Source organism: Gallinula chloropus, assembly GCF_964237585.1.
Source record: "Gallinula chloropus genome assembly, chromosome: 14".
NCBI classification, from domain to species: domain Eukaryota; kingdom Metazoa; phylum Chordata; class Aves; order Gruiformes; family Rallidae; genus Gallinula; species Gallinula chloropus.
This window is the reverse complement of record NC_140099.1, coordinates 3,572,788-3,594,049: the sequence shown is the minus strand read 5'-3', so window position 1 is coordinate 3,594,049 and position 21,262 is coordinate 3,572,788. Positions and strand designations below refer to the sequence as shown.

Genomic DNA, 21,262 nt, shown 5'->3' with positions numbered 1-21,262 from the left:
TTAGCTGAACCAGTGATAAAAATGATCAGATATAGTGGTACAGCAACAAAATTAACTGCTTTTTAACTGAGCAACAAGTGTTAGAGACATTAAAAAATGCCTAGAAACTGACTGTATATTACATCAAATTCAGTACTGTCAGCATAGATAGAATCTGGCTAAGGGCCTGAAAAATAGGAAGATGAGGGTCATTGCCATGTGTTTAAAGGAATCAAGTAGGCTCAGGCCCTGCTGGTTTGTCTAACACACTGGAAATTGTGGCACATTAGTAGCATCATTGATGACCCAGGCTGCCTAACAGTCATAGAAGTCTCAGAACAGTTAAAGGCTGTATTGTTTTCAGTTTTCCTATAATACCCATGCCAAGCACAATCATTACATGGCCTGCTGGTGGATAGCAGATCCCAGGGAACTCTACCATTGAAAATCAACTTTTAACATAAAAGAAAAATAAATATTAGAAACAATGTGTCATACATCAAAGAATCTCTCAAGTCACAACATAGTTTGAAGGGGTAACCTCTGGCACAAAGGTCACCCTTCAAAGAATGAAGTCAATCAATGGATTATCCTCTGGAAGTGGTTTTATTTTCTAGCATGCAGTATTATGTAAAGACATTAAAGGGTGAAAAAGTAGTAAGAAAACAGATCTGTAGAAGACCTTCCCCTAGATGTTGTTTCTGGAACTGAACACTCTCTCTGTCAAGTCCATTCCCTTGGTTACAGAGCTCAGGAAAATGTCTGACCCATCTACTCAGATACTTCTTCCCCAGGAAATAAGCTCATGACCTGCTCCATAGCCACACTGTGTAGTCCTGGAATTTCCTCAAGCACGACAGGCTCATGCTTTAACCTGTATCAGTCCCAAGATGAACATGTCCATGAAGCAGAGATAATTCTGAACAACCTTTCCTGGCTCTGCACAGTGCATACAGGAGGTAAATAATCCATACCATCCACAGAGGTGAAACAGAAAGCCCCACTGGTGATCAGGCCCCACTCTTGGACCCATGTGAAGAACATGAGACCCTGACCGTCTCTCCTGCATCCCGCTCTCCAAAGAACCGTGGATTGGAACTGTACCTGGTCCTAGCTCAGCTCTGTGAGGTGAGGGACGACTTCTTGTTCACCTCGTCCCGATCTGCAAGGAACGACCAACAACCCCGCCTCTACAACGAAACAAAAATACTTGTCCAAACGATTTTTATGTTCCCTGTTCAGCAGGGAATTGTATGTAGCTGTCACACCTAATTTGGCAGAAGTTCTCGTTGGCCACGAAGCTTGGAAGACTTCTCCATCCTTAAGGAAATCCAGCCAGCACTTACAGACACCTCTGTGTGATGGGACACTAGAAATGGCAGCCTGAATCCCCTATTCATCTCAGGGTACCACTAATTATTACTCAGCTCTTGAAGATCTTATTAACAGCAAACAGAACTAAACTGCACTATCCTTCCGTAGATTCATGTTTAATAAAGTTACAACCTGTGTCTATTTACCATAAACCCATCTGTCCTGTATGAAAGCTTAGTGGGCCAGCAGTGAATAGTTTTAATATTGGGTTATTTTCCCATGATTTCCATTTCAGTCATTGCAATGTGGAATTGGCTCTCATTATTCAAATCGTCATTGATGCCTGGGTTGAGACTAAATAGATACCTTTATTTTCTTTCAATGTATGGCTTTTTGAAGGAATCAACTGTTAATACATGATAGACACTTATTTAATTGCTTTCTGAGCAAATCCTAAGCCATACAACAGCATAGAGGTCGAGAAGAGAAAATCTTTGGGTTTTACTGACATTTCAGAATGATATCATTAGATGAGACCTTGAGACATCTGCATGTTAGTTAATGGTTCTTCTGCTTTCATGTGTAATGACCTATTTCTTACAGAAGAGCTAATATCTATAAATTTTTCATTTGCTGCCTAGACATTTCAATAAAGCCTAAAGAGATTTGAATTCAGTGTGTGTTTCATATATCAAATTATTGCTGTAAAGATTTTTCTCAGCTGCCTAAAAATGGTCATATGCAGAGAAAGTACTGCCTCTTTTTTACAGGTTCTGCTGAATGAGAGAGACTGTTTAGTTTATAAAGGCTTCTTAGTTTCGTCGTGGCTTTAGCTCTGCTCATTACTACACGAATAAACCTAAAAAATAAATAATCACCTTGTTTGAACCACTGTTAGACCAGGAGAGCTGTCACAGGACAGCTCTCATGTTTAAGTGATTTTAAGACTATGGATCCAAGGCCACGTGCTTCCCCTTAAGCAGTAATAACAAATATGCTAATGCTTTTAGTATTACTGTTAATTCCTTACTTGAAAACATTCAGAGACAGGGTGAAGCACTGTGGTTTGAAGACAGGATTTGAAGATGAACTATTCTCAAGGAGAAGAGGAAAGCCAAAATCATGTGCTTAAGGCACCATCACACCAGTGTGGGACAACAAGCCCTCTTCCACATGTAAGGACTAGGGCTTTAGAACAAAGTTCTGTTTGGGACAGCTTGCTCTCAGAAGTAGCAAGGACTAGATCTTCATTCAACTTCCTCCATGCTAACTTCAACTCTGCCTTCGGTTCCCCTCTCATCCTTTCTAGTTTTAGCCAAGATCATCTTTGGGACTACACACTGAATATGTCATTCAACAGATATTTGAGCTCTGATGCAACAAATTCACACATATTATGTGGCAGCAATATAGTAACTCCAATCAAGTTATTAACTTCTAATTTAATTTCAAGCATATGAATTTTAAATCCTTAGTTATAAAAGGCACACATGCACATGTGTTTATTTTTACGCCATCAAATTGCTCGGATTGTTCATCACCATAGGAACCTACAGTATCACTCATATAAGAAATTTCATTCTTTGTTAGTATATTAACCTTCTTGTTCTTTGAATTTGGATTTCAAAACAAAGCCATTTCAACATGCTGAGTGACTGAATGAAATGTATTCTAAATCTGTGGCAAATGATGTTGCAAAACACATTCCAGTGTGACAATGCAGATATATTTGGAACGCTTTAGGATGTAATACTCTATGTTAGGTTGAAAAACATCCTGGAATGATGGAAACTGTCTGAGCTGTCTGATGGAAATTGAAAAGTTGAGAAATTCCTCGCTAATTATCATATGTCATAAGCATACGTGTTTTGCAAGATAATAAGAAGCTTATTGAAAAGTTCATAGACATTAAGTAGAGTGGGAAATCATGTGATGCAAAGACATCCAGACAACAGACTGGTCAGAATCTCATTACTGGAGCTTTGAAAACTAGACTGGAAGAAACCCCTAAGGTCACATCCAGACTATCAGACAAAGCAGCGCAGAGAAACAATTGAAGACCTGGGGCAGCAATCCCCTATTCCAACCCACGTTGGAGCACCATCTGATTTAGCAGATACAGGTGCAATGAAGTCCCATGAGCCCCACTGTGTCTATGATAATAAATCTGACATGCCTCTGTGTACCTTGGAGGTCCTTACAGTGCGCTCCCATCCACTTGCTGCTCTAGAGTTACTACACATGGATTCCATTTAAATGCAGAGGGTCCTACGACTGGGCTTGAAGGTGTAATGAAAGAACTAGTGCAAGAGAAACGATCCACTCCACGTGACTCCTCTCTGGGATTGTAGGACTGTTTCTACCATTTCTCAGCTGGGATATACAACATTTTCTCTTCTGGTTTTTGTTGGGTTTTGGGGGGTATTTTTCTGAAGCACATCATGACACCTTCCTGACTGGACATAAAAGGTAGGAAGACTGCCTGGCTAGGACACAGCTTTCCACCCTTCTGTTAAAACAAATCCTGACTTTGGCTAAGATCCTGCAGCTGAAAGCTAACTGCCTGGTCCTTACACTCACACAGACCCAGGGATGCTCAGTGTGGGCACTACAGGCGGCTGGTGCTGTTGCTTTTGCAGACTTGCATGCTGTAAGGAATACAAAACACCAAAATATTCAAACCGGTGCTCAAGTTCTTACGTTTATCTTGTCTCTGTTCTTCTGTAACATGGGCTTTTCTGGCAAGTTCGATTAGATGCAACTACTGATGTCCAGATGCAGAGGTTCCTGAAATCCTTCCACTGTTTTAAATAGGTTTTGGATCCAGGCCTAAGTTTAGGCAAGTCTTAACCAAGGGAAAATTGTTAAAAAAACCTAATTCACAGATTTTACAACCATATTAATTATCTAGCTAAGCAGCCACTACTATCTGACAGACCAGAGAACGCTGCTTACCATGAGTTGAAGATTATGCTCTAACTGCATTTTTATAATCTATAAAACCGGACATGCGGAAACTATGGAAGGAAATTTCAGTAATTAAAGCATAGGTTCTCCTAATTAACTTCAAAGCATCACTAAAATCTAATGAAACTGTAGCGGAATAATACAGGATTCTGGCTTAACTGCGAGACGACAAATGCAAATGAAAGTGGAATTTTCACATGGTTTTGAGTTTACACAATAGGACTGAAAGCATTTACAGTAGCTCACAATATTAAATATCACTTTTAACACTGTAGGTATCAGCATTGGGAAGTTAGGGTATTAGTGTAGAAGTTGTTAACATATTAAAGGATGTGACGTACCGAAGCACAAGAATCAGAGAAAACAAACTCCTTGTTACTTAAAGTAGTTGTACTTGTGATGATAAACTGAGTTTCACAGCAGCTGTTAAGATAACTGCTGTTACATCACCACGACGTATGACTAAATTTTTCAGTGTAGCAACTTCATCTTGGCATATCTAAATAGGCTGTAGAACCATTCCGTATTATGTAATGGATTCAACAGAAGCAAGAACTCCAAAACTGTGCGAGCAGTAGACATTTGAAGACATTAATCTGCCATGATGCTTCTTTACCCTCCCTCTTAGGAGGGAAATCTTCAGGGAAACTGGAACTTGAATGCTTAATTTCAGCTGATGTGTGTCAGGTCCACAGAAGCCCCAGGAGCATCACCGATCTCCACTGACCAAAAATCTAGACCTAAACCTGTTCTATCTTCCCTACGTTCAAGGTACTGTGGGTGGAAAACCTTCCATCTGACTTCAGCTCTCCCAAATACCCAAGGTTAGACAAACTCACTACACACATGGAGAAAGAGAGGCCCCAGGGACAGCTCACATAGTCTGTCCTGGTACACAATGAATCACTCTCCAAAGACAACCTTCTCTTTTAACGAGTGTTTGAAGACATCCAAATGACCAATCCTTTCTGAGAGCTAAAGTCCTGTAGGACTTCTGCCCCACACGGCTGCCAGCAGTGCCCCATTTTCTGTATCTCCCTACCAAAGGGCTTAAGTTCTAGCTGAGAGCTTTTAGCTCAAGGAGATCAATCTCTACCACCATTAAAAACTATACTAATTATGCTGATGGGTATGTCGATGTACTGGGTATCAGCAAAAGATCCAAGCCAATCAAACTCATTTCACTGCCATTCACAGATGCCAATACATTTCAAAATCATACGGATGTAGTTTAGATACCAAATTACCTTCTAGGACTAATTTGAAGACCAATTTCCCATTAATTTCAATAGTTAAATACCTAAAAATTATCAAGTATTTATGCAAAGTAAGACTGGAAAGCAGAAAACATTTACCATAATAAAAAAATGAAGGCACATTTCCAAAGTGGCAAAACAGTCTTTTTTTTAAAACATCCAGGTTTTGACCCAAACACAAAGATATTAATGGAGTAGCATGCAGTTAAGAATTTGTTAGTAAGTTATATGCTGTTACACAGTCCTGATCATAAGAAGTGCACAATGGACACAAACTCTTTCTATCTAAATTGTTACCTCGTGTACTCCTACCTTCTCTGTGTCGATTCCTTTAGACATGGACCAGGTTGAGACAATATAATCCATGACTCTTTCACTAAGGCCTTTTGGGACTTGATATAATTTTAAGAAATCCCTCACGTTGTTCAGCATCTCATGGTACCGGTTGGTGTTGGCATACATTTGCTGGAAAATGGTGGTGACGTTTCCAAAAATAGTTGCATAAAGAAGAGCTGAAAAAAATAACAAACCCAAAAGTAATTAAAAATAAAATGTGTGTACTCCAGTAAGCATGACTCGTAATTCAAGGATAACTTCAAAGAATTTTATGTGTGATTACAAATTACTGCAAATGCACAGGTGTAAACTGAGAAGTGCTATTTATGCACACACTCTCACATACATGTATGTACAGTTATTTATTGCATTTACCCATGTAATTCATACAGCCACTCAGTCTGCATTAATTTACAAAATCAGTCATACAGAAAATGTCCACATATGGAGTTATTTAAAAACAGCTGGTGCATTTTAACTCTATACCCTATACTAAATCGAATTAACTTTCAAATATAGCTTCTGCCTGACAATAAACCTTGACATCGCTATCCAAACGGTCATGTGGATCTCCTGTAAGATTGGCTCAGATACCACATGAGCAGAGAATGGCCTCAGTTCCAAAGATTAAATGAAACAAAGAAGAAAGGAACCTGAGAAGCCTGGCAAAGATATCTATACAAATTGGGTCTTGTGTCAATGGTCAAAGTATCCACAAGAACACTTCAGAGTAGCATTTCACAGTCCAAATTAGCAGCCAGCCCCCACAGATGACTTGAACGTGTCACATCAACTCTAGATGCCAATCACTAATGACTCCAAAAAGATAAATATTGGATTAGTGAATGATAGCTAATTCTCTCATGGAAACCAGGACATATAGAAAGTCCTGAGTTGACCTTATTGTTGAAGACAGATCACTAGGGCAGGAGGAAGACATGGTAGAGCAGTAAACCACCTTAAACCCACTCTTGGAGTTACCTTCTCTTCTGGTTTAATTCCCCCCTTTCCAAACATGCCACTGTTACTGTCAACAGTAATAACTGAGTTGTACAATACCAAAGAATGACATATTTGAGAAAAATCATGTTTTAAGTAAGCCTTTCCAGCTGAAAAGGCACCAAGCTCAGTATGATATTACAAGTGCGATGCAGCGAATACTATTTGATGGAGAACAGGTAATTTCTGAAATCTAAATTCAGCAAAGCATTTAAGCAAAAACTTAAATGCACACCTTTGCTCAGGCTGTCTTGAGCAGTGGTGGACTGAAAGGCGGTCCTTAAAGTCAGGCAAGTTTAAGGTGCCTTATTGAGTCACAATGTAATTACCCTTCCAAGCAAGCCCAAAATGACATTCTTCCATTAGGCATAACAGATTTTGCAGAAAAGAGAATTATTCTGATATAACACCAATGTGCAGCACTTTACTTCTGCTCTTGACATTATCAAATACACAGAAATGTGCCTGTCACTTTTAATAATCTTTGCTCGGAGGTGCTTTAGAGCAGAATGCAGCTATGCATTTCCATACTGCCTCTTTGAAAAACAACTGCAGCCTACAAATTGCAAGAAACAACCCACTGTGAAAGGAAAAATGCTTTCCATCTCTCCATGCACAGCATCTCCTTTCCACACAACACATTTCTACCTCATTCCAGAAAACTCACTTTGTTTCATGCTCCTTTACTGTTGTTTATCACCCCTATTTGAGAGGTGGGATTTTTATAGAAACAAGGTGCTTTCCTAACACCTTACAGAAATATTCCTCACAGCACTTTTTACTATGTCCACGTGAAAACTAGATGTAGATGTTCATCAAAAGTATCATGTTCATTGCTTCATCAGAATCTTGGGATTTTTCATCTCAACACACCCAATCATATCAAACGTGGTCACACAATGTGCAGCAAAGACAAACAAAAGGTTTCAGTCTTAGGAAATGCAGCAGATTAATACTCTGTGTGATACCCAGAAATAAATGTCTGCAAGGGTAGATTTTTTCCCCCCTTGCTTTATTGATCGTTGCATCATATCTGCTACCTACTGAAAAGTTTTCTCTACTTCCATACCCATTCAGATATATATTTCTTCACCCAAAGTGTTGTCAAGCATTGGAACAGGCTGCCCAGGGAAGCAGCTGAGTCATCATCTCTGGGGGTATGTTAAAAATGTGGCACACTGGGTCATGGTTTAGCAGTGGACTTGTCAATAGTTGGTTTACAGCTGCACTTGATTTTAAAGGCTTTTTCCAACTTAAACAATTTTATGATTCTGTATCAACACTCACTCAGAGTATAAGAATATGTGGGTTATAAAAAAGACTAGATGGATGGATGTCACCTGACTTGTTTCTTTCCTTTTTTTTCATCTTTCACCACTCATTGACATTTGTAGCAAGAGAAACATGAAGTCTCACTTCCTCTAGGTGCAGCATCCCTCATCCTGAAGAACAGTTGCTGATTTATCACTAACTCGGCTCATCAGATATGTGAGTGCAGAACATCTCTTGCCTTGCCCTCTTGATGTCAGATGCATCTGAAAATGGCTGTGACTATAAATGGAAAGAGAAGTCCTAACTGTCCCTGCAACCCTGCCTTTCTGCATGAGTAAAATTCATACAAGCTGGTATCTACAGCTACACTGCAGTTACAACGCAGACAACCCAACTGGGCATGCAAACCTACACAGAAGACACAGGCTGATTGAAAATGTGACAGAGTGCCCTATAAGGTTGGGAAAAAAAAGAAAGATGCAACTCTTGACACCTGCCAGGTTGGAAACGGCTGAGAATGCCATAGTGAAAACAGCTTGTCTGAAGCAACTGGCATATATTTCCTCCTCTGCAAAAAAGAGAATTACTTTGGCATACATAATTTGTAGAAAATATACACCAGAAAATAAATTCTAGTTCTGTGTCTCTTAATATGGGGTCCTGGAAAGATGTACCTTAAAAAGAGTATGTTCGTTCAAGAAATTAAGGTTAGAATAAATCATTGGATCAAATCTGCAAAGCTGCTAGAAGCATTACCTAGCAGTACCTCACTAAGCCAGAATTCATGAGTCTGCACAGACAAAACCATCGCTATCCCTCTGCTGGAAACCAAAACCTTCCTTTGCCTCCTACTGGAAATGGTAAAGACACATGGCTGAGTTCATCTAAATATTCCATTTTTCTTACAGGTTACTACATGGGGGTCCTTTGGCAAATATTTAAAAGGAACCTACTTAGATCTCCACAGCTTTGAAGCTGTGCCTCAAAGACTATTCTCACACGTGGTGCTTCCCTACAGCAGCACTGGTAGCTGCTGAAACCTCACTGCTGTTTTGGGGGAGAGCACATTTTTCATAACCTGACATGGAAAACCCATTTCTCTATCAGGTCCCCATTCCTACTGTCTATAGGATACCTAGAAAATGGGGTCATTAAAAAAGCACTAGTATTTAGTGGTTTGCTGGTCTTGGTATACAAGAGAAGTTTGTGCTGATAAGGATATAATAAATCTATACACAAAATAATTGCATTGCATTTGTTACATTTTTTGTGATATTCACACTTGTGAAAGGAGGTTAGTCTGCCTTAAAAATACAATTTACTACCCACCTTAGCTCCTCCCCACCCAATGTTAAGTTGGAGCAATTGCACAAGCCACATGTATGACAAGGATGGGACAGAACAGAGCTGAGCTCCTCGGGAGCACATTGGATCTCCTATGCACACATACATGGACACCCTGGCAAGCATCTAATGCCACTTTCTCAGCCTTTAAAGGTTTCAGGTTCTCCATCAATGACCCTTAGTGCCTGTAATTAGCAAGCAAGTATTTCTCAGAGCATCTGTATTTAACGACCAAACATTGAAATGCTAAGTGTAAACCTTACCCCTTACCTTTAAAAAAGCAAAGGCAGAGGAGCATTTAACTTCTGCTCTATTTTAATTACTTTTGGCAAGGGGAACTGGCAGTCGAGATCATTTGCAAACGGTTTTGAAGGAAATAAAATACTGTGCCTCTCTTGACAGTAAGAGGATTTAAACTATCTCTAAAGAAAACTATAAAGGTACACATACACTTCAGTAGTTTTAATTTAGCCTCTCCACTTGCAAAAAAATGGGAAAGATGATAGCAAAGAGGTTGAGGGTGAAATTACTTTATCCAACTTAGGTCAAATTGCATTTATTCACCTTCCCTGTAATGAATCGTATTTCTCCAGACATTTCCTGTTACATTTCTACAGTCATGCAATGGTCATTTACTTAATTGTCCTGTGTGTGTAAATCTGGAACAGTCTCTATTAGATTTCATAGAGATCAATTTGACATAGATATGCAGAAATATTTTTTCTCAGTCCTAAAAGTATGTGGCTCAACTGCTATTTTAATTTCTATTTTTACTCTTCAGTGTTGAAAAATCTCCCCTAAATTATGCACAAGGAACTAAGTGCTATATATTTTTATACATAAAATGTATGTTACTATATTTGTACATACATAAACCAGTTCTGAATTATTTAGCAATAGTGTTACATAAATCTTTATGGTTGTTTTAAAACCAGGAACTTTGTTTAAAAAAAAAAAAAAACAAACAAAACCAAACAACTCAGTTACCTAAATTATCCCAAAGCATTTCAGATCTCTAATCCTGACCGTATGCTAAATATGTCCAGATAGGAACATCTGCCTTTAAGAACTGAAGGCTTGATTAAGAGATCTAATTTCCCCTATCGTCTTCTCTATGCTAGAGTATTATTAATAATAATAATCACCTAAGCATATACTATATACCTTTAAACTCCAATTATAAAGAAGATGATGCCTTCCTTGGTCCTGGAAGAACAGAGATAATCACTTTGGCATGCTGAGGCTAGCTACAACTTATTCAATGAATTTTTGGAATTGGGTGTTCCTGTAAGATTATTAGATTAATATTATTAAAGCTGCATCATTCATGAGAGATTCGACACAAACCCCAATATACAGATACTGGATATAGTTACATATAAGCCCAGTACCCAAGTACCTGATCCATTATTTGAAAAGCAGAGCAGGTCTCTGTTGTTCCCTTCCACCTCACCTTAATACATCTGATTACATTACAGCCCATTTTTGGTGTGACACCTGGCAGCACAGTGCAGTGCCCATCTCCTAAATTCAACAGACTCACTGAGAAGCAGCAGCAGCAATAGGCTGCTGCTCTCACAGTAAACAGCTTTCTTCACATCCACCAACACTACCCAAGGCAGTGCATCACTTGGATGAACACAATTCTCCGCAGACCCCCCCTTATCATTGCCTCCCAGCTCCTCTTCGATGCCTGTCCTGTCCTGCCCCCAGCCTCAGCCTCCAGCCTCCACGCCACAGCACCACTCCTGCCTGCTGCCTGTGCTACAGAAAGCACCAACACAAACCCATGGTTCTACAGGTCTTCAAAAGGCCATGTTTAACTTTTAGTTCTTGGCCAGAATTAATATTGTTCTGCTAAAGTGTGCTCCCCAACCCCGTTCCAGCAATGCTGACACCAGTTTTACAGTTGTATTCAACCAGTGTCCTGAATACATTTACTTCCTATTAACAGGGAGGAGGTATCAACACCAGAACACCCTGGCTTTCAAATTTTACTGCCAAAAGTACCCAAAGTAAAACAAATCTTTCCTCCTATTACCTCTGCAGTCATAACACTGTACTTATTCCATGCCTCATAAGGAGATGCAGGAGCGCATCCAGAGGAGGGTGATGAAGCTGGTGAAGGGTCTGGAGCACAAGTCCTGTGAGAGGCAGCTGAGAGAGCCAGGGCTTTTTAGTCTTGAGAAAAAGGAGGCTGAGGAGAGACCTCATCGCTTTCCTCAACTACCTGCAAGGTGGTTACAGAGGTGTTGGGATTGGTCTCTTCTCTCAGGTGACAAGTGATTGAACAAGAGGAAATGGCTTAAATTTGCACCAGGGAGAATTAAGGTTACATATCAGGAAAAATTTCTTTACTGAAGGGGTCATCAGGCATTAGGACAGGCTGCCCAGGGAGGTGGTGGAGTCACTATCCCTGGAGGTATTTAAAAGGCATGTAAATTAAGTGCTTAAGGACATGATCTAGAGGTGGGCTAGGCAGGGTTAGGCTTTGATTGGACTTGATGATCTTAAGGGTCTCTTCCAACCCAGGTGATTCTATTATTCTATAATGCACTATATTTATCCTCCCATAAGCCCCAACAATGTATTGTTACACCCACTTTGCAAAGAAGTTAATGGTCAAAGGTCTGGATTCAGCACAAAACTCCTCACCAAAATCATCTGACTGCTGAAAACGGGGGAATCAGAAGCAACTGTGTCCAGAGAGATGCACACCATGGCCAGTCTCCCTCCATCATCCCATGGCCTATACACTCTACATACAGTGCCCACACCCAGGCACAAAATCATCTGAGTGCTGAAACCAGGAAGGTGGTGGCTCTCCAAGCATGCATCACTTCCTGCAGTCACCTAAGATGCACAGCTCCTTCTAAGTCCAGGTGACATCCACCCATGCTCCCTACCAAACACCTTACTGATACTACAGTAATGCAAACTCTAAATTAAGAGTATAATGATAATAAAGATAGGTCTGCAAAATCCCTGTTAACATTGTTGAGAACTAAATAGTTATGTAATTAAGAGGATCATCAGTACTAAACAGTAGGAACTCACTCTCACTGTGGTCCCCTTTACAGGGGACACTTTGCACAGCAGACTGGAACAGCTGCTTTGGATGCACTTAGACATTTTGCATACTGTATGCAAAAATGCTTATAAAAATAAGGGCTTTCAACTGCACTTGTACAGTCACTAATTTTTAAATGGCAAAACTGGGAGGGGTTTTTTTTTTTTTTTTATGAGAGCACTTTGCTAACAGAAAATATTTACTTTAAAGTAAATGACTCTCCACCATGCAAATGTGGTGAGCTGACTAGTTATATTTTTGGATGCAGTTACAATTGAGACTGGCTGAATTGGTATTGCAAAACACAGGCTTAAACCAAGGCTACTGTTGTCCAATCCCATCAGTGTGTTTGGCTTCTAGTCCTGAGAAAGGGATGGACATGAGCTGAAGTTGGCCAAGGTTAGACAGCAAAATTACGTATTGTCCCCCCCGAGGGTCAAGATCTGCCCAGGTCTGACAACACAGATGCTAAGCACCTTGAAATCACAGTTTGCACGAATCTTCCCTGCTCAACATCCCCTATCACAGCCACCCCATGTTATTAGATAACTTTGCTCATTCCCTTCAGGAATGGTGCTAGCCATTAGAAATACAGCCCAGCATGGGATCACTGGTGTTTTCTTGGCATTTGGATGGCATTTCTTGCATTTTTTTTTCAACTGGACAGCTTTAAGTGTCTTGGGTCTGTCGGGGTCTGCTTGCTCACCATCATATTGCTCAAGGGTGTTAAGCATCACATGGGAAAGCACAGCCTGAAAAATGGCTGCAATTATACCAGGACAGGCAGCAGGGAAAATACCAATACCCTGTGTTAAAGGAGTGGCAAAACCTCACTTTGCCTGAAAATCCCAGAACTTTTTGTGAAGGGAATCTTAGTCCTGGAAACTTTTTCCCTAAGGGTGCTGGAGTAAGAGGCTGAGTGCTAGGGGTTTTTCTACGTATTTCACATGCAGTGGAAGTTGTGTCTAATGGGTCACAATTTGGTGGTGACAACTGGAGGAGTAATATTTAAGCACCCATGTATAAGAATGGTATGCTATAAACACGTATTACTTAACTAGTGAAATGAGCTAAGCCCTTTTTATACTAATCAGTCCTGCTTCTTCAGAAATCCATCACCTCCTTACCAAATGGCATATCTAAAATTTCACAATCTGCATAAAGTCTTGTGCAATAGTGTTAATTACAATGTACTCCTAAAGGAATTACAGTGACTACAGAAGGAAAATAGAGGCAAAAGATGACCAAAATTCATGAGAATTATGATCACCATGAATGCCAGCAACCCCATGCTTCCAGCACTGCCTTCCATCCCTTATTTATCATTTTCTAGATTCTGAGTATTACATTTATCATTGCCTCATTTCCATGCAAATCTCTCCAGTATATCGAAAAAAACTGAATTGTGTCTGTCAAACAATCATCTACCCACCACATAAATCTTGCTCTTTCCTTTCTCCATCAAGGACATAAAGAAGCTGCTTTCCCAGAGTGCTGTCTTTACTATTACGACTGGCCGTCGCTGACATGTGCGGATCAAAGCCATCCCATGCGCCTTCCCCACTGTGTCACACCATGTCAAAACCGTCACCAGTAACAAGCACAGGATGCAAAGGGTCTCCAGCACTACTCAATGGAAGCACAGGAACCAAAGGGATCATCTCCAGAAAAAAGTCCTCTGAGCAAAGTTGGCAGCTGTCAGTATTACCGTGTGAAACAACCTGACAGCTTGTTGCTGCATTTGAGAGGCAAGATTTTTTTTCTGCTGTTGATTTTTTTTTTCCCTTTAATATTTTTAAGGGAATTTTTTAGTGGGACACCAAGTTCTTGTCACATTAAGATGAGCCCAGGATAGCAATGTTGCTGGAGGCAGGATGCCAGAGCATCACTTGCACACTGAGGAACACCACCTAAATTGTCTGTCTTGTTAAAGTAGGATAGGAAATTTGTAAGTGTGCCTTCAAAGGACTGGACTTGAAGCGGTTTCTAACTCTCTGCTCCCAGGTTCTTTTCCTCTGCACACACCAATGTAAAAGTTTGTACTGTATAAATCTGCACATTGGTGTGTTTTATTCAAAACTATACAGATTTTTATATGTATGGCCACAAAGATACACCTGCATGTCAGTATAAAGGTAAACACACAATGTGAATGGGCTCAGACTTTCTGCAGCTGCTAATTCGCTCATTCTTTCTACTTCTTTCAAATCTAACCTGCTTAGTCATTTAATTAAATGCTCAATTTTATCTCAGCACAATTAATAAGCATGGATTTAGAACAATCAGACAAATGATTGCAGGTATAAAGTGCAGGACGTGCATAGCCATAAACGTGTGGTAAAACCACCTGCTAGCATAACAGTGCATGCTTTTACAGCATCTGCCCAAAATATTAGTGACAGACAGCAGGTAAAGCAACTTTCCTTCTATTTGCTAGTTCGTTCTATCTCTATTTTAATTCATCAGCCTGAACTCTGTGCATGAATAGATTTTTGTATGCAATTGTGGGGTACTTTTAGGAAGAAAAAGGAACAAAATTAAGTATTTAACTGTTAATGTTAAAAGACTCAAATTTGGAGATGATGTTTGCATCCTATTCTTCTTGGAATAATTCTCCTTTGTAAAATGACCACAAAACGGGCTTTATTGAACTGAACACTAATGTTTCTTACTCATCTAACTCATCTACAGAAGCACATTCTGTCTAATTCTCAGTCCTGCAATTTCAGCATCTCTGGACAAAGCCAAGCAAAATTTTGTATTCAAAATTTTCTGTGTGATGCTAACAGTCTCTCTCAAATTAGATTTGCCTTCCCTGAAGTGTCGGCACTAAAACCAAGGAGGGGAAAAAAAAAAAACCCTAGAGTTTCACAAAAAGTTAAAACATGTTTTATAAAACTGAAAAAATTTATAGCAAAGCATTTTATCTCCAGCCTTTGGGTTTTAAACCTCTGAAACCTGAACAGTGGAAGAAAAGCCTAAGAAAAAAATGGAACACTGGTTATCTTCACACACCCCCCTGCATTTATGATAAAAGAGTATTTTCCACAAAAGCAAATAATGAGCTCCTAGCATGGGAACTATTTATTAGGCCTGATGCAAACCCCTTTTTGCATGATGGAGCATGAGGCTTCCATTTCATCAAAGCATCCGTGCCTGTGAGTGGCATGAAGCCCACGAGGCCATGCCTGGGCAGGCTGCTGCTCAGGGCTGGACCTCAGCACGGCTCAGGTTTTGCTGGAATGATGCTGGGTTTGTCTAAAAAAAATTCACACTAATATTCTCGGTCTTTCAAGGTGAATTAACTTTACTCTGCTTTGATTATCCACTTTGGGAACCTGTCCTTCATCGCAGTATTGATTTAGCTGTGGCAGATGCTGAGCTGTCACTGAGCCTGGCAGCTTCTTCAGAGCTTCCTCGGTGGTTGTCTTGTAAGACTGTCAATACCCAAGTGAAACCTCACTGCAAAAACGAGCCTGTTTCCCACTTTTATACTCTGAAACCATGCGTGTTACTCTACAACAGCCTTACAGGAAGAGGGGGGAGGAAAAAAGTTTGCCTCTTAATTTAGCATTCAGCATTATCAAGCATTATCAATTCACCTTTTATGAATTCACAGTACATCCATCCTCTGGCCTTGATACATCGGGGGATGGTGCTTCAGTCAGAGGTCTGTGGCTTTGCTGTCACTCACAGCCATCATGAAGCCACTTCTCTCCAGTGGAGGAGGGTCTTTGGGGAAGATACTGGTGCAGATGTGCTCAGGGAGAGGGTTTCATCTCCTGCACAACATCAATCCGAATCACAGTACATTTGGGTAGTTTTTATGGCATTTGAGAGTGCAATCTGTCCTAGGGAACCTGCTTTGGCAGGGGGGTTGGACTTGACCTCTGGAGGTCCCTTCCAACCCCTACAACTCTGTGATTCTGTGAACATCTGTGGTCTGAGGAAGATTCTCTCCACATTTACCTTTGGAAGTGCCACAAACTGTTCTGCTGAAGAGCAACAGCATGGCAAAACAGCAGCCAACACCTTATACGTATTTTTGCATTGTCTATGAGAGGATGACAAAGCCAGACAGCAATATATATGTAGAACTGGACATAAGCACTCAAAGGCTACAAACAGATGTGGTTTTGGATTAATAAAGACCTGTATAAATACTATATTGATCACGATACCTCCACCTCTTCCACCAGTCCCACAGCTTTCCACTGCTCCCTTCCCGGTGACACCAAAAATAACAGTATTGCTGGACTATATTACCAGCCATTGATGCTGTCCTGGTAAAAGGGGTTTCAAAACATTCAGTAAAACAACAAAGAATCACACAAACTGGAAAACTAAAACAAACCAAAAAAGTCTGGCTTTCCACTTCAGCCCCTGTACACGTATTGCTGAGCTCTCTATGACTATGCAAGACTGGAAAAGTGTCATTACTTCCTGGCAGCAGCTCCTGGAGCTCTCCTCCTCCCCGTCCAACTCCTTCTGATCAGCACTTGTTTCTATCTGATTACCTTTTTGTTTTCTTGCTCACTATTCCAGGAAGGAGATGCTGGAATTAGATTTGCTGTATTTCCATTCCTACATTAACACTAATTTCACTGAAGTCAATGAAATTACACTGATGTCTGGAGAGTATCTGAGGAGAATAATTGAGTGTATTTTATCACTTTCCTTTGACTTCTTTGAGTTTGTTTCATAACATTTTTGAACGTCCTGTTTCACTAAAACCCACTTACTCTGCTCTTAGATGCTGCAGTCTTTGGGATGATGGCGTTCTTGCTGCAAAGCTCCAGATACTGTCTGGAAGATGCCTGGGATGGGTATGGCCCACAGAGATGTGTACAGTGACAGAAGTGACACTCAGTATCACACCAACTGCACATCAAAATCCTTCCTCTGACTGCAGGTCCTTCCAAATACGAGTATGGGAAAGAGGGAGCACGAGGCATCTCTGCTCCAGGCTATTCCTTCCACATTTCCACAAACCTAGGGACTTTCTAAACTGCCCACTGCATGCAGACCACGGCATGTACTTGCCACCAACCAGATATCTCCAGCAAGACTATCTTAATTCCTTCCCACAAATCAATTTTTGCTTCTTCTCACCAAAACATTATGTGGCAAAGTATTAATCTTCTCTTACTGTTCTGCAAATCTGGCTGCCCCAGCATTTACATTGGCCACCCCCAGTTCCCCTTCACCTCCTATGCACCACACTGGGTTTTTTGTAAGCCACCCTCCACTGTGTTCTCAGTTGCAAAGAGCCCTAATCTGCTTGATCTCTCCTGAGAAAGCCATTCTGTGCTTCATTCCTGCCACCCTTTTTCATCTTACAAAACCTTGCTGTAGAACAGAGCAGTGTAGTGCAGCAACATTAATTTCAATCACTTGACTAGAAATCCTATTTGCCTTTTTTTTTTTTGACTGGCACTGAATATTGCCCTGCTATTTCCAAGGGACTATCTACAATAATAGTCAGTTTTCTTTCCCAAGCACTAGCTGCTAATTTAGAAATCATTACAGCATAGGTATAGCCAGCTATTTTTTGCCTACATGTATTAATTTGCATGCAGTGACACCAAATTTCACCTGTCCTTTTCACAATCGCTTCTCCAGTGGGATTACTGTATCAAAGCAGAAACCCTAATTTCAGGATTAAGCAGAAAAAAGCCTTTCAGTACAAGGGAGAAAAGCTGTACTCAGATACCACTGTGAGGTAAAAAAAATAGAACACTTCTGGGCAAAATTTAAGTCATTTCTTCAGTGTTTTAGGTTTATGCTAGTATCAAGGCTGAGGTTCTGAAAGCTGGGAAGATTTTACCATCTTTCTACTACAAGCAGGACTATTTCCCAGAGCAGAGCAAATGCAGGCAAAGCTGTTCGTTCTTGGATTTTAGCCAAGAGTGACTAAGCCAACCCTATAGAGCCAGTGAAAATAACTGAGAGATCTGACAGAATAGAAATGTCAAGATGTGACCTAACAATCATGAGATGTCTCTCAAACATTTAACTCTTTAGCAGCAAGAAGCAGCATTGATTTCTAAAGTTAATGTTTAAGTGTCCAGATTGGCAAACCCAGCGTCATGAAACTGCGTGTGCCATAAACAATGGTGAACAGCCTTTACAAGGGTAGCAGTGAGAGCAGTGAGGTTAATTTCAATAATCTTGACAACTTTGATGTTTTTGTTCATATGCTGATAGCTGAAAGAAATATTTATTACTTCAGGGTGTCTTCCCCCACTGCTTATTTTACCAGTCCTTGAAGCATCCTCAGGTACCTCTCAGCTGTTTTAAGGTACTAATTGCTGCAGAAGAATGTAATTAATTTCCTTTTTTGGGACAAGGCACCTCAAATCATTGCATAGAACAGGGACTGTAGGTAGAGTGGCAAGTCTAACAGCATTTCCATGTTTTTTGGACCCTCTGCATTAACGACCTAAACCAGCCTGCACTACTAACACCTGCAGGTATCATTCACGTTCAGTTGTTCCCACAATTGAGGACTACTGTGAATAAGAATCTGTTGTAAGCCTTGCAGGATAAAGTCTTCAAACTCAAGGAAAATGATATTCAACAACCCATTTATTAGCATGTCTTTTCAGGCCTTCCAGCCTGCTCCCTCCCAAGCCTCTGCAGTATGGTATGTTAATTTTATACCAAACTATTAATTGCAGTTGACTTTGCAAAGCTGTTTTCTTTACATCTTTTATTCATCTTACTGCAAAACCAATCCCAACAGAGTTCATTTTATTCCCCACAGTTGGTTTGATCAAATTGCAAATATTTCCTTTAATCTTTTCAGGCATTCAGTTTTATTATCTATGGAGCACAGCCTCTTCACATCCTTTGCTCATGGTTTGGGAGAAACAATCCTTCACGTATTTCTCAATTTATGCAAGTATTTATTCCTGCAAGGACGTATCAGTAAGCATAACATTAAAACACATTTACCTAACCCAAATAAAACCCCCTTTGAACCAAATTTGTAAGGTAACTCATGCTCGTTCTTAATTATATTAACCTGAACTCCTTTTTCCACAGAGGTTGTGATCCATAATTCACTGAGGTCAATGGAAAGTAGCTGCTGATGTTAGTGAGTTTTATGGTCAGCGATAAACAGATATGTTTATCTTTTATATGAGAATCTGTATGGGAAGTTTCCTAAATGCAGGGCAAAAGGCCTTTTGGAAACTATTTTAATGTAATAACAGTAATAATAATATCACAGCCACCCTATATTTGATATTTTTACATACATTTCACAAATAAAGATAAATCATTCAGTTTTGTTCAGTGTCATTTATTTCAATTGTCCCTTGTCTACTTTTCATTGGAAAACTTCAGAATGAAATATTTTATAAAATAGAGATATTTGCTGGTTTTAAGAATTATTTTCCCCCATTTTATTATTTAGCCATCTTTTTTAATAGTGAAATAGGGCAAAGTTTAGTAAAAAAATTAAGAGAAGTAACACCCATGGGTGGTCATAATCTGAATTGGTAGTGGTAGAACTTTTAAAGTAAAACATAAGGTCTTCTTTCTTTACTATGTTCTACTTTTTCCACCATCACAGTGAAAAGTGGTTTTTTAAATAAAATAATTTTTGAAAACTTTTCTTGTAGAAAACAAAAGAAAAATTCTCCAATTTCTTCCTAGCATAAAAAATTTTGAAAAGCCTAGATGAGAATGAGCAAGGGAGAACACTTCTGTTCTCTTGAAAGCAAGCTATGTATTAACTGTGAAGTAAACTAAAGTTGTGTATATTCTTTTTTTTCTTCAAAAAATGTACTTTTAAATTAAAATACATTTCTAACCAAACTAAGGGTTTGCCTAAATACTTTCCATGTCATCTGAATAAGTTTCTTCCACAATTTTTTTTCACCATCTCATTAATTCTCTCCATTTCTTCCTCCCCTCCACATCTCCTTTCAGCCTCTGCTAAAGTCTTCCAGAAGTGATACAGCATATTTTCAATTCTGTTTAGACGCTTAGCTGCCTCCCACCTGACATCACTCTAAGCTGTTTTTCTTCATTTTACTCAATGCTATTCCTAATTATTTAACCTAATTGATAAGATGCCTCCTCTGGGTAGAGCTGGTTGCCATGACACTAAGAAATGATTCCATATTTCTCCATCCCTGAATCTTGCTAAAGAATTTATACAGAACATCTCTCTCTCTCTCACCAACTCCCCAGCTTCACATGCATCCATAAAAAATAAGTAATGATCTAACCCTTGAATCCAGGCCTTATCGGAATAATAGGGCTAAAAATGTTTCTTTTAATAAATAAAGTTTTCTCCTTCTACTAATACCATCCAAGATCCTACAGGTTTAGTGCCTAGCACTGCACATCTTTGCCATGCAAAGCACCATTAGTCCAGCTGCCAAATGGCAAGCCCTCATCATGAGGGACTTGTTTTACTGAAGTGCCCATAATTAACAGCCTCATCAGCTTCTGCCCTGTGACTCCTTCTAGAGTCACAAAGGATACCAAAGATTCAGGTCTGCTTGAGTATGAAGCTCTGACTGGTTTCTCCACCCTGCTGACTGCGTGGATCTCCACAACTTGGCTTTAGTCTAAGACATAGGACATGTGGCATCACCTGCAGAGTGCCCAGGACGACTTGCACACTCCCCCCTGCCTTCATATTTCTCCTCAAATTCCAATAAAAGAGGCAGAGAACACATCTTTCTGCATCTACAATCACCTTCAAAAT

At 39.9% G+C, this 21,262-nt stretch overlaps 1 protein-coding gene across 1 annotated transcript in view; it reads right to left on the bottom strand.

Annotated features, from left to right (window-relative positions):
* Positions 1-21,262, bottom strand: part of KCNH5 (potassium voltage-gated channel subfamily H member 5) — a gene marked incomplete at its 3' end in the record, with an annotated part of 151,145 nt that overhangs the window by 42,924 nt on the left and 86,959 nt on the right. Inside the window, exon 8 of the mRNA XM_084270540.1 lies at positions 5,829-6,028. Coding sequence (XP_084126666.1) covers positions 5,829-6,028 — 200 coding nt within the window. The remainder of the gene's footprint in view (positions 1-5,828; positions 6,029-21,262) is intronic.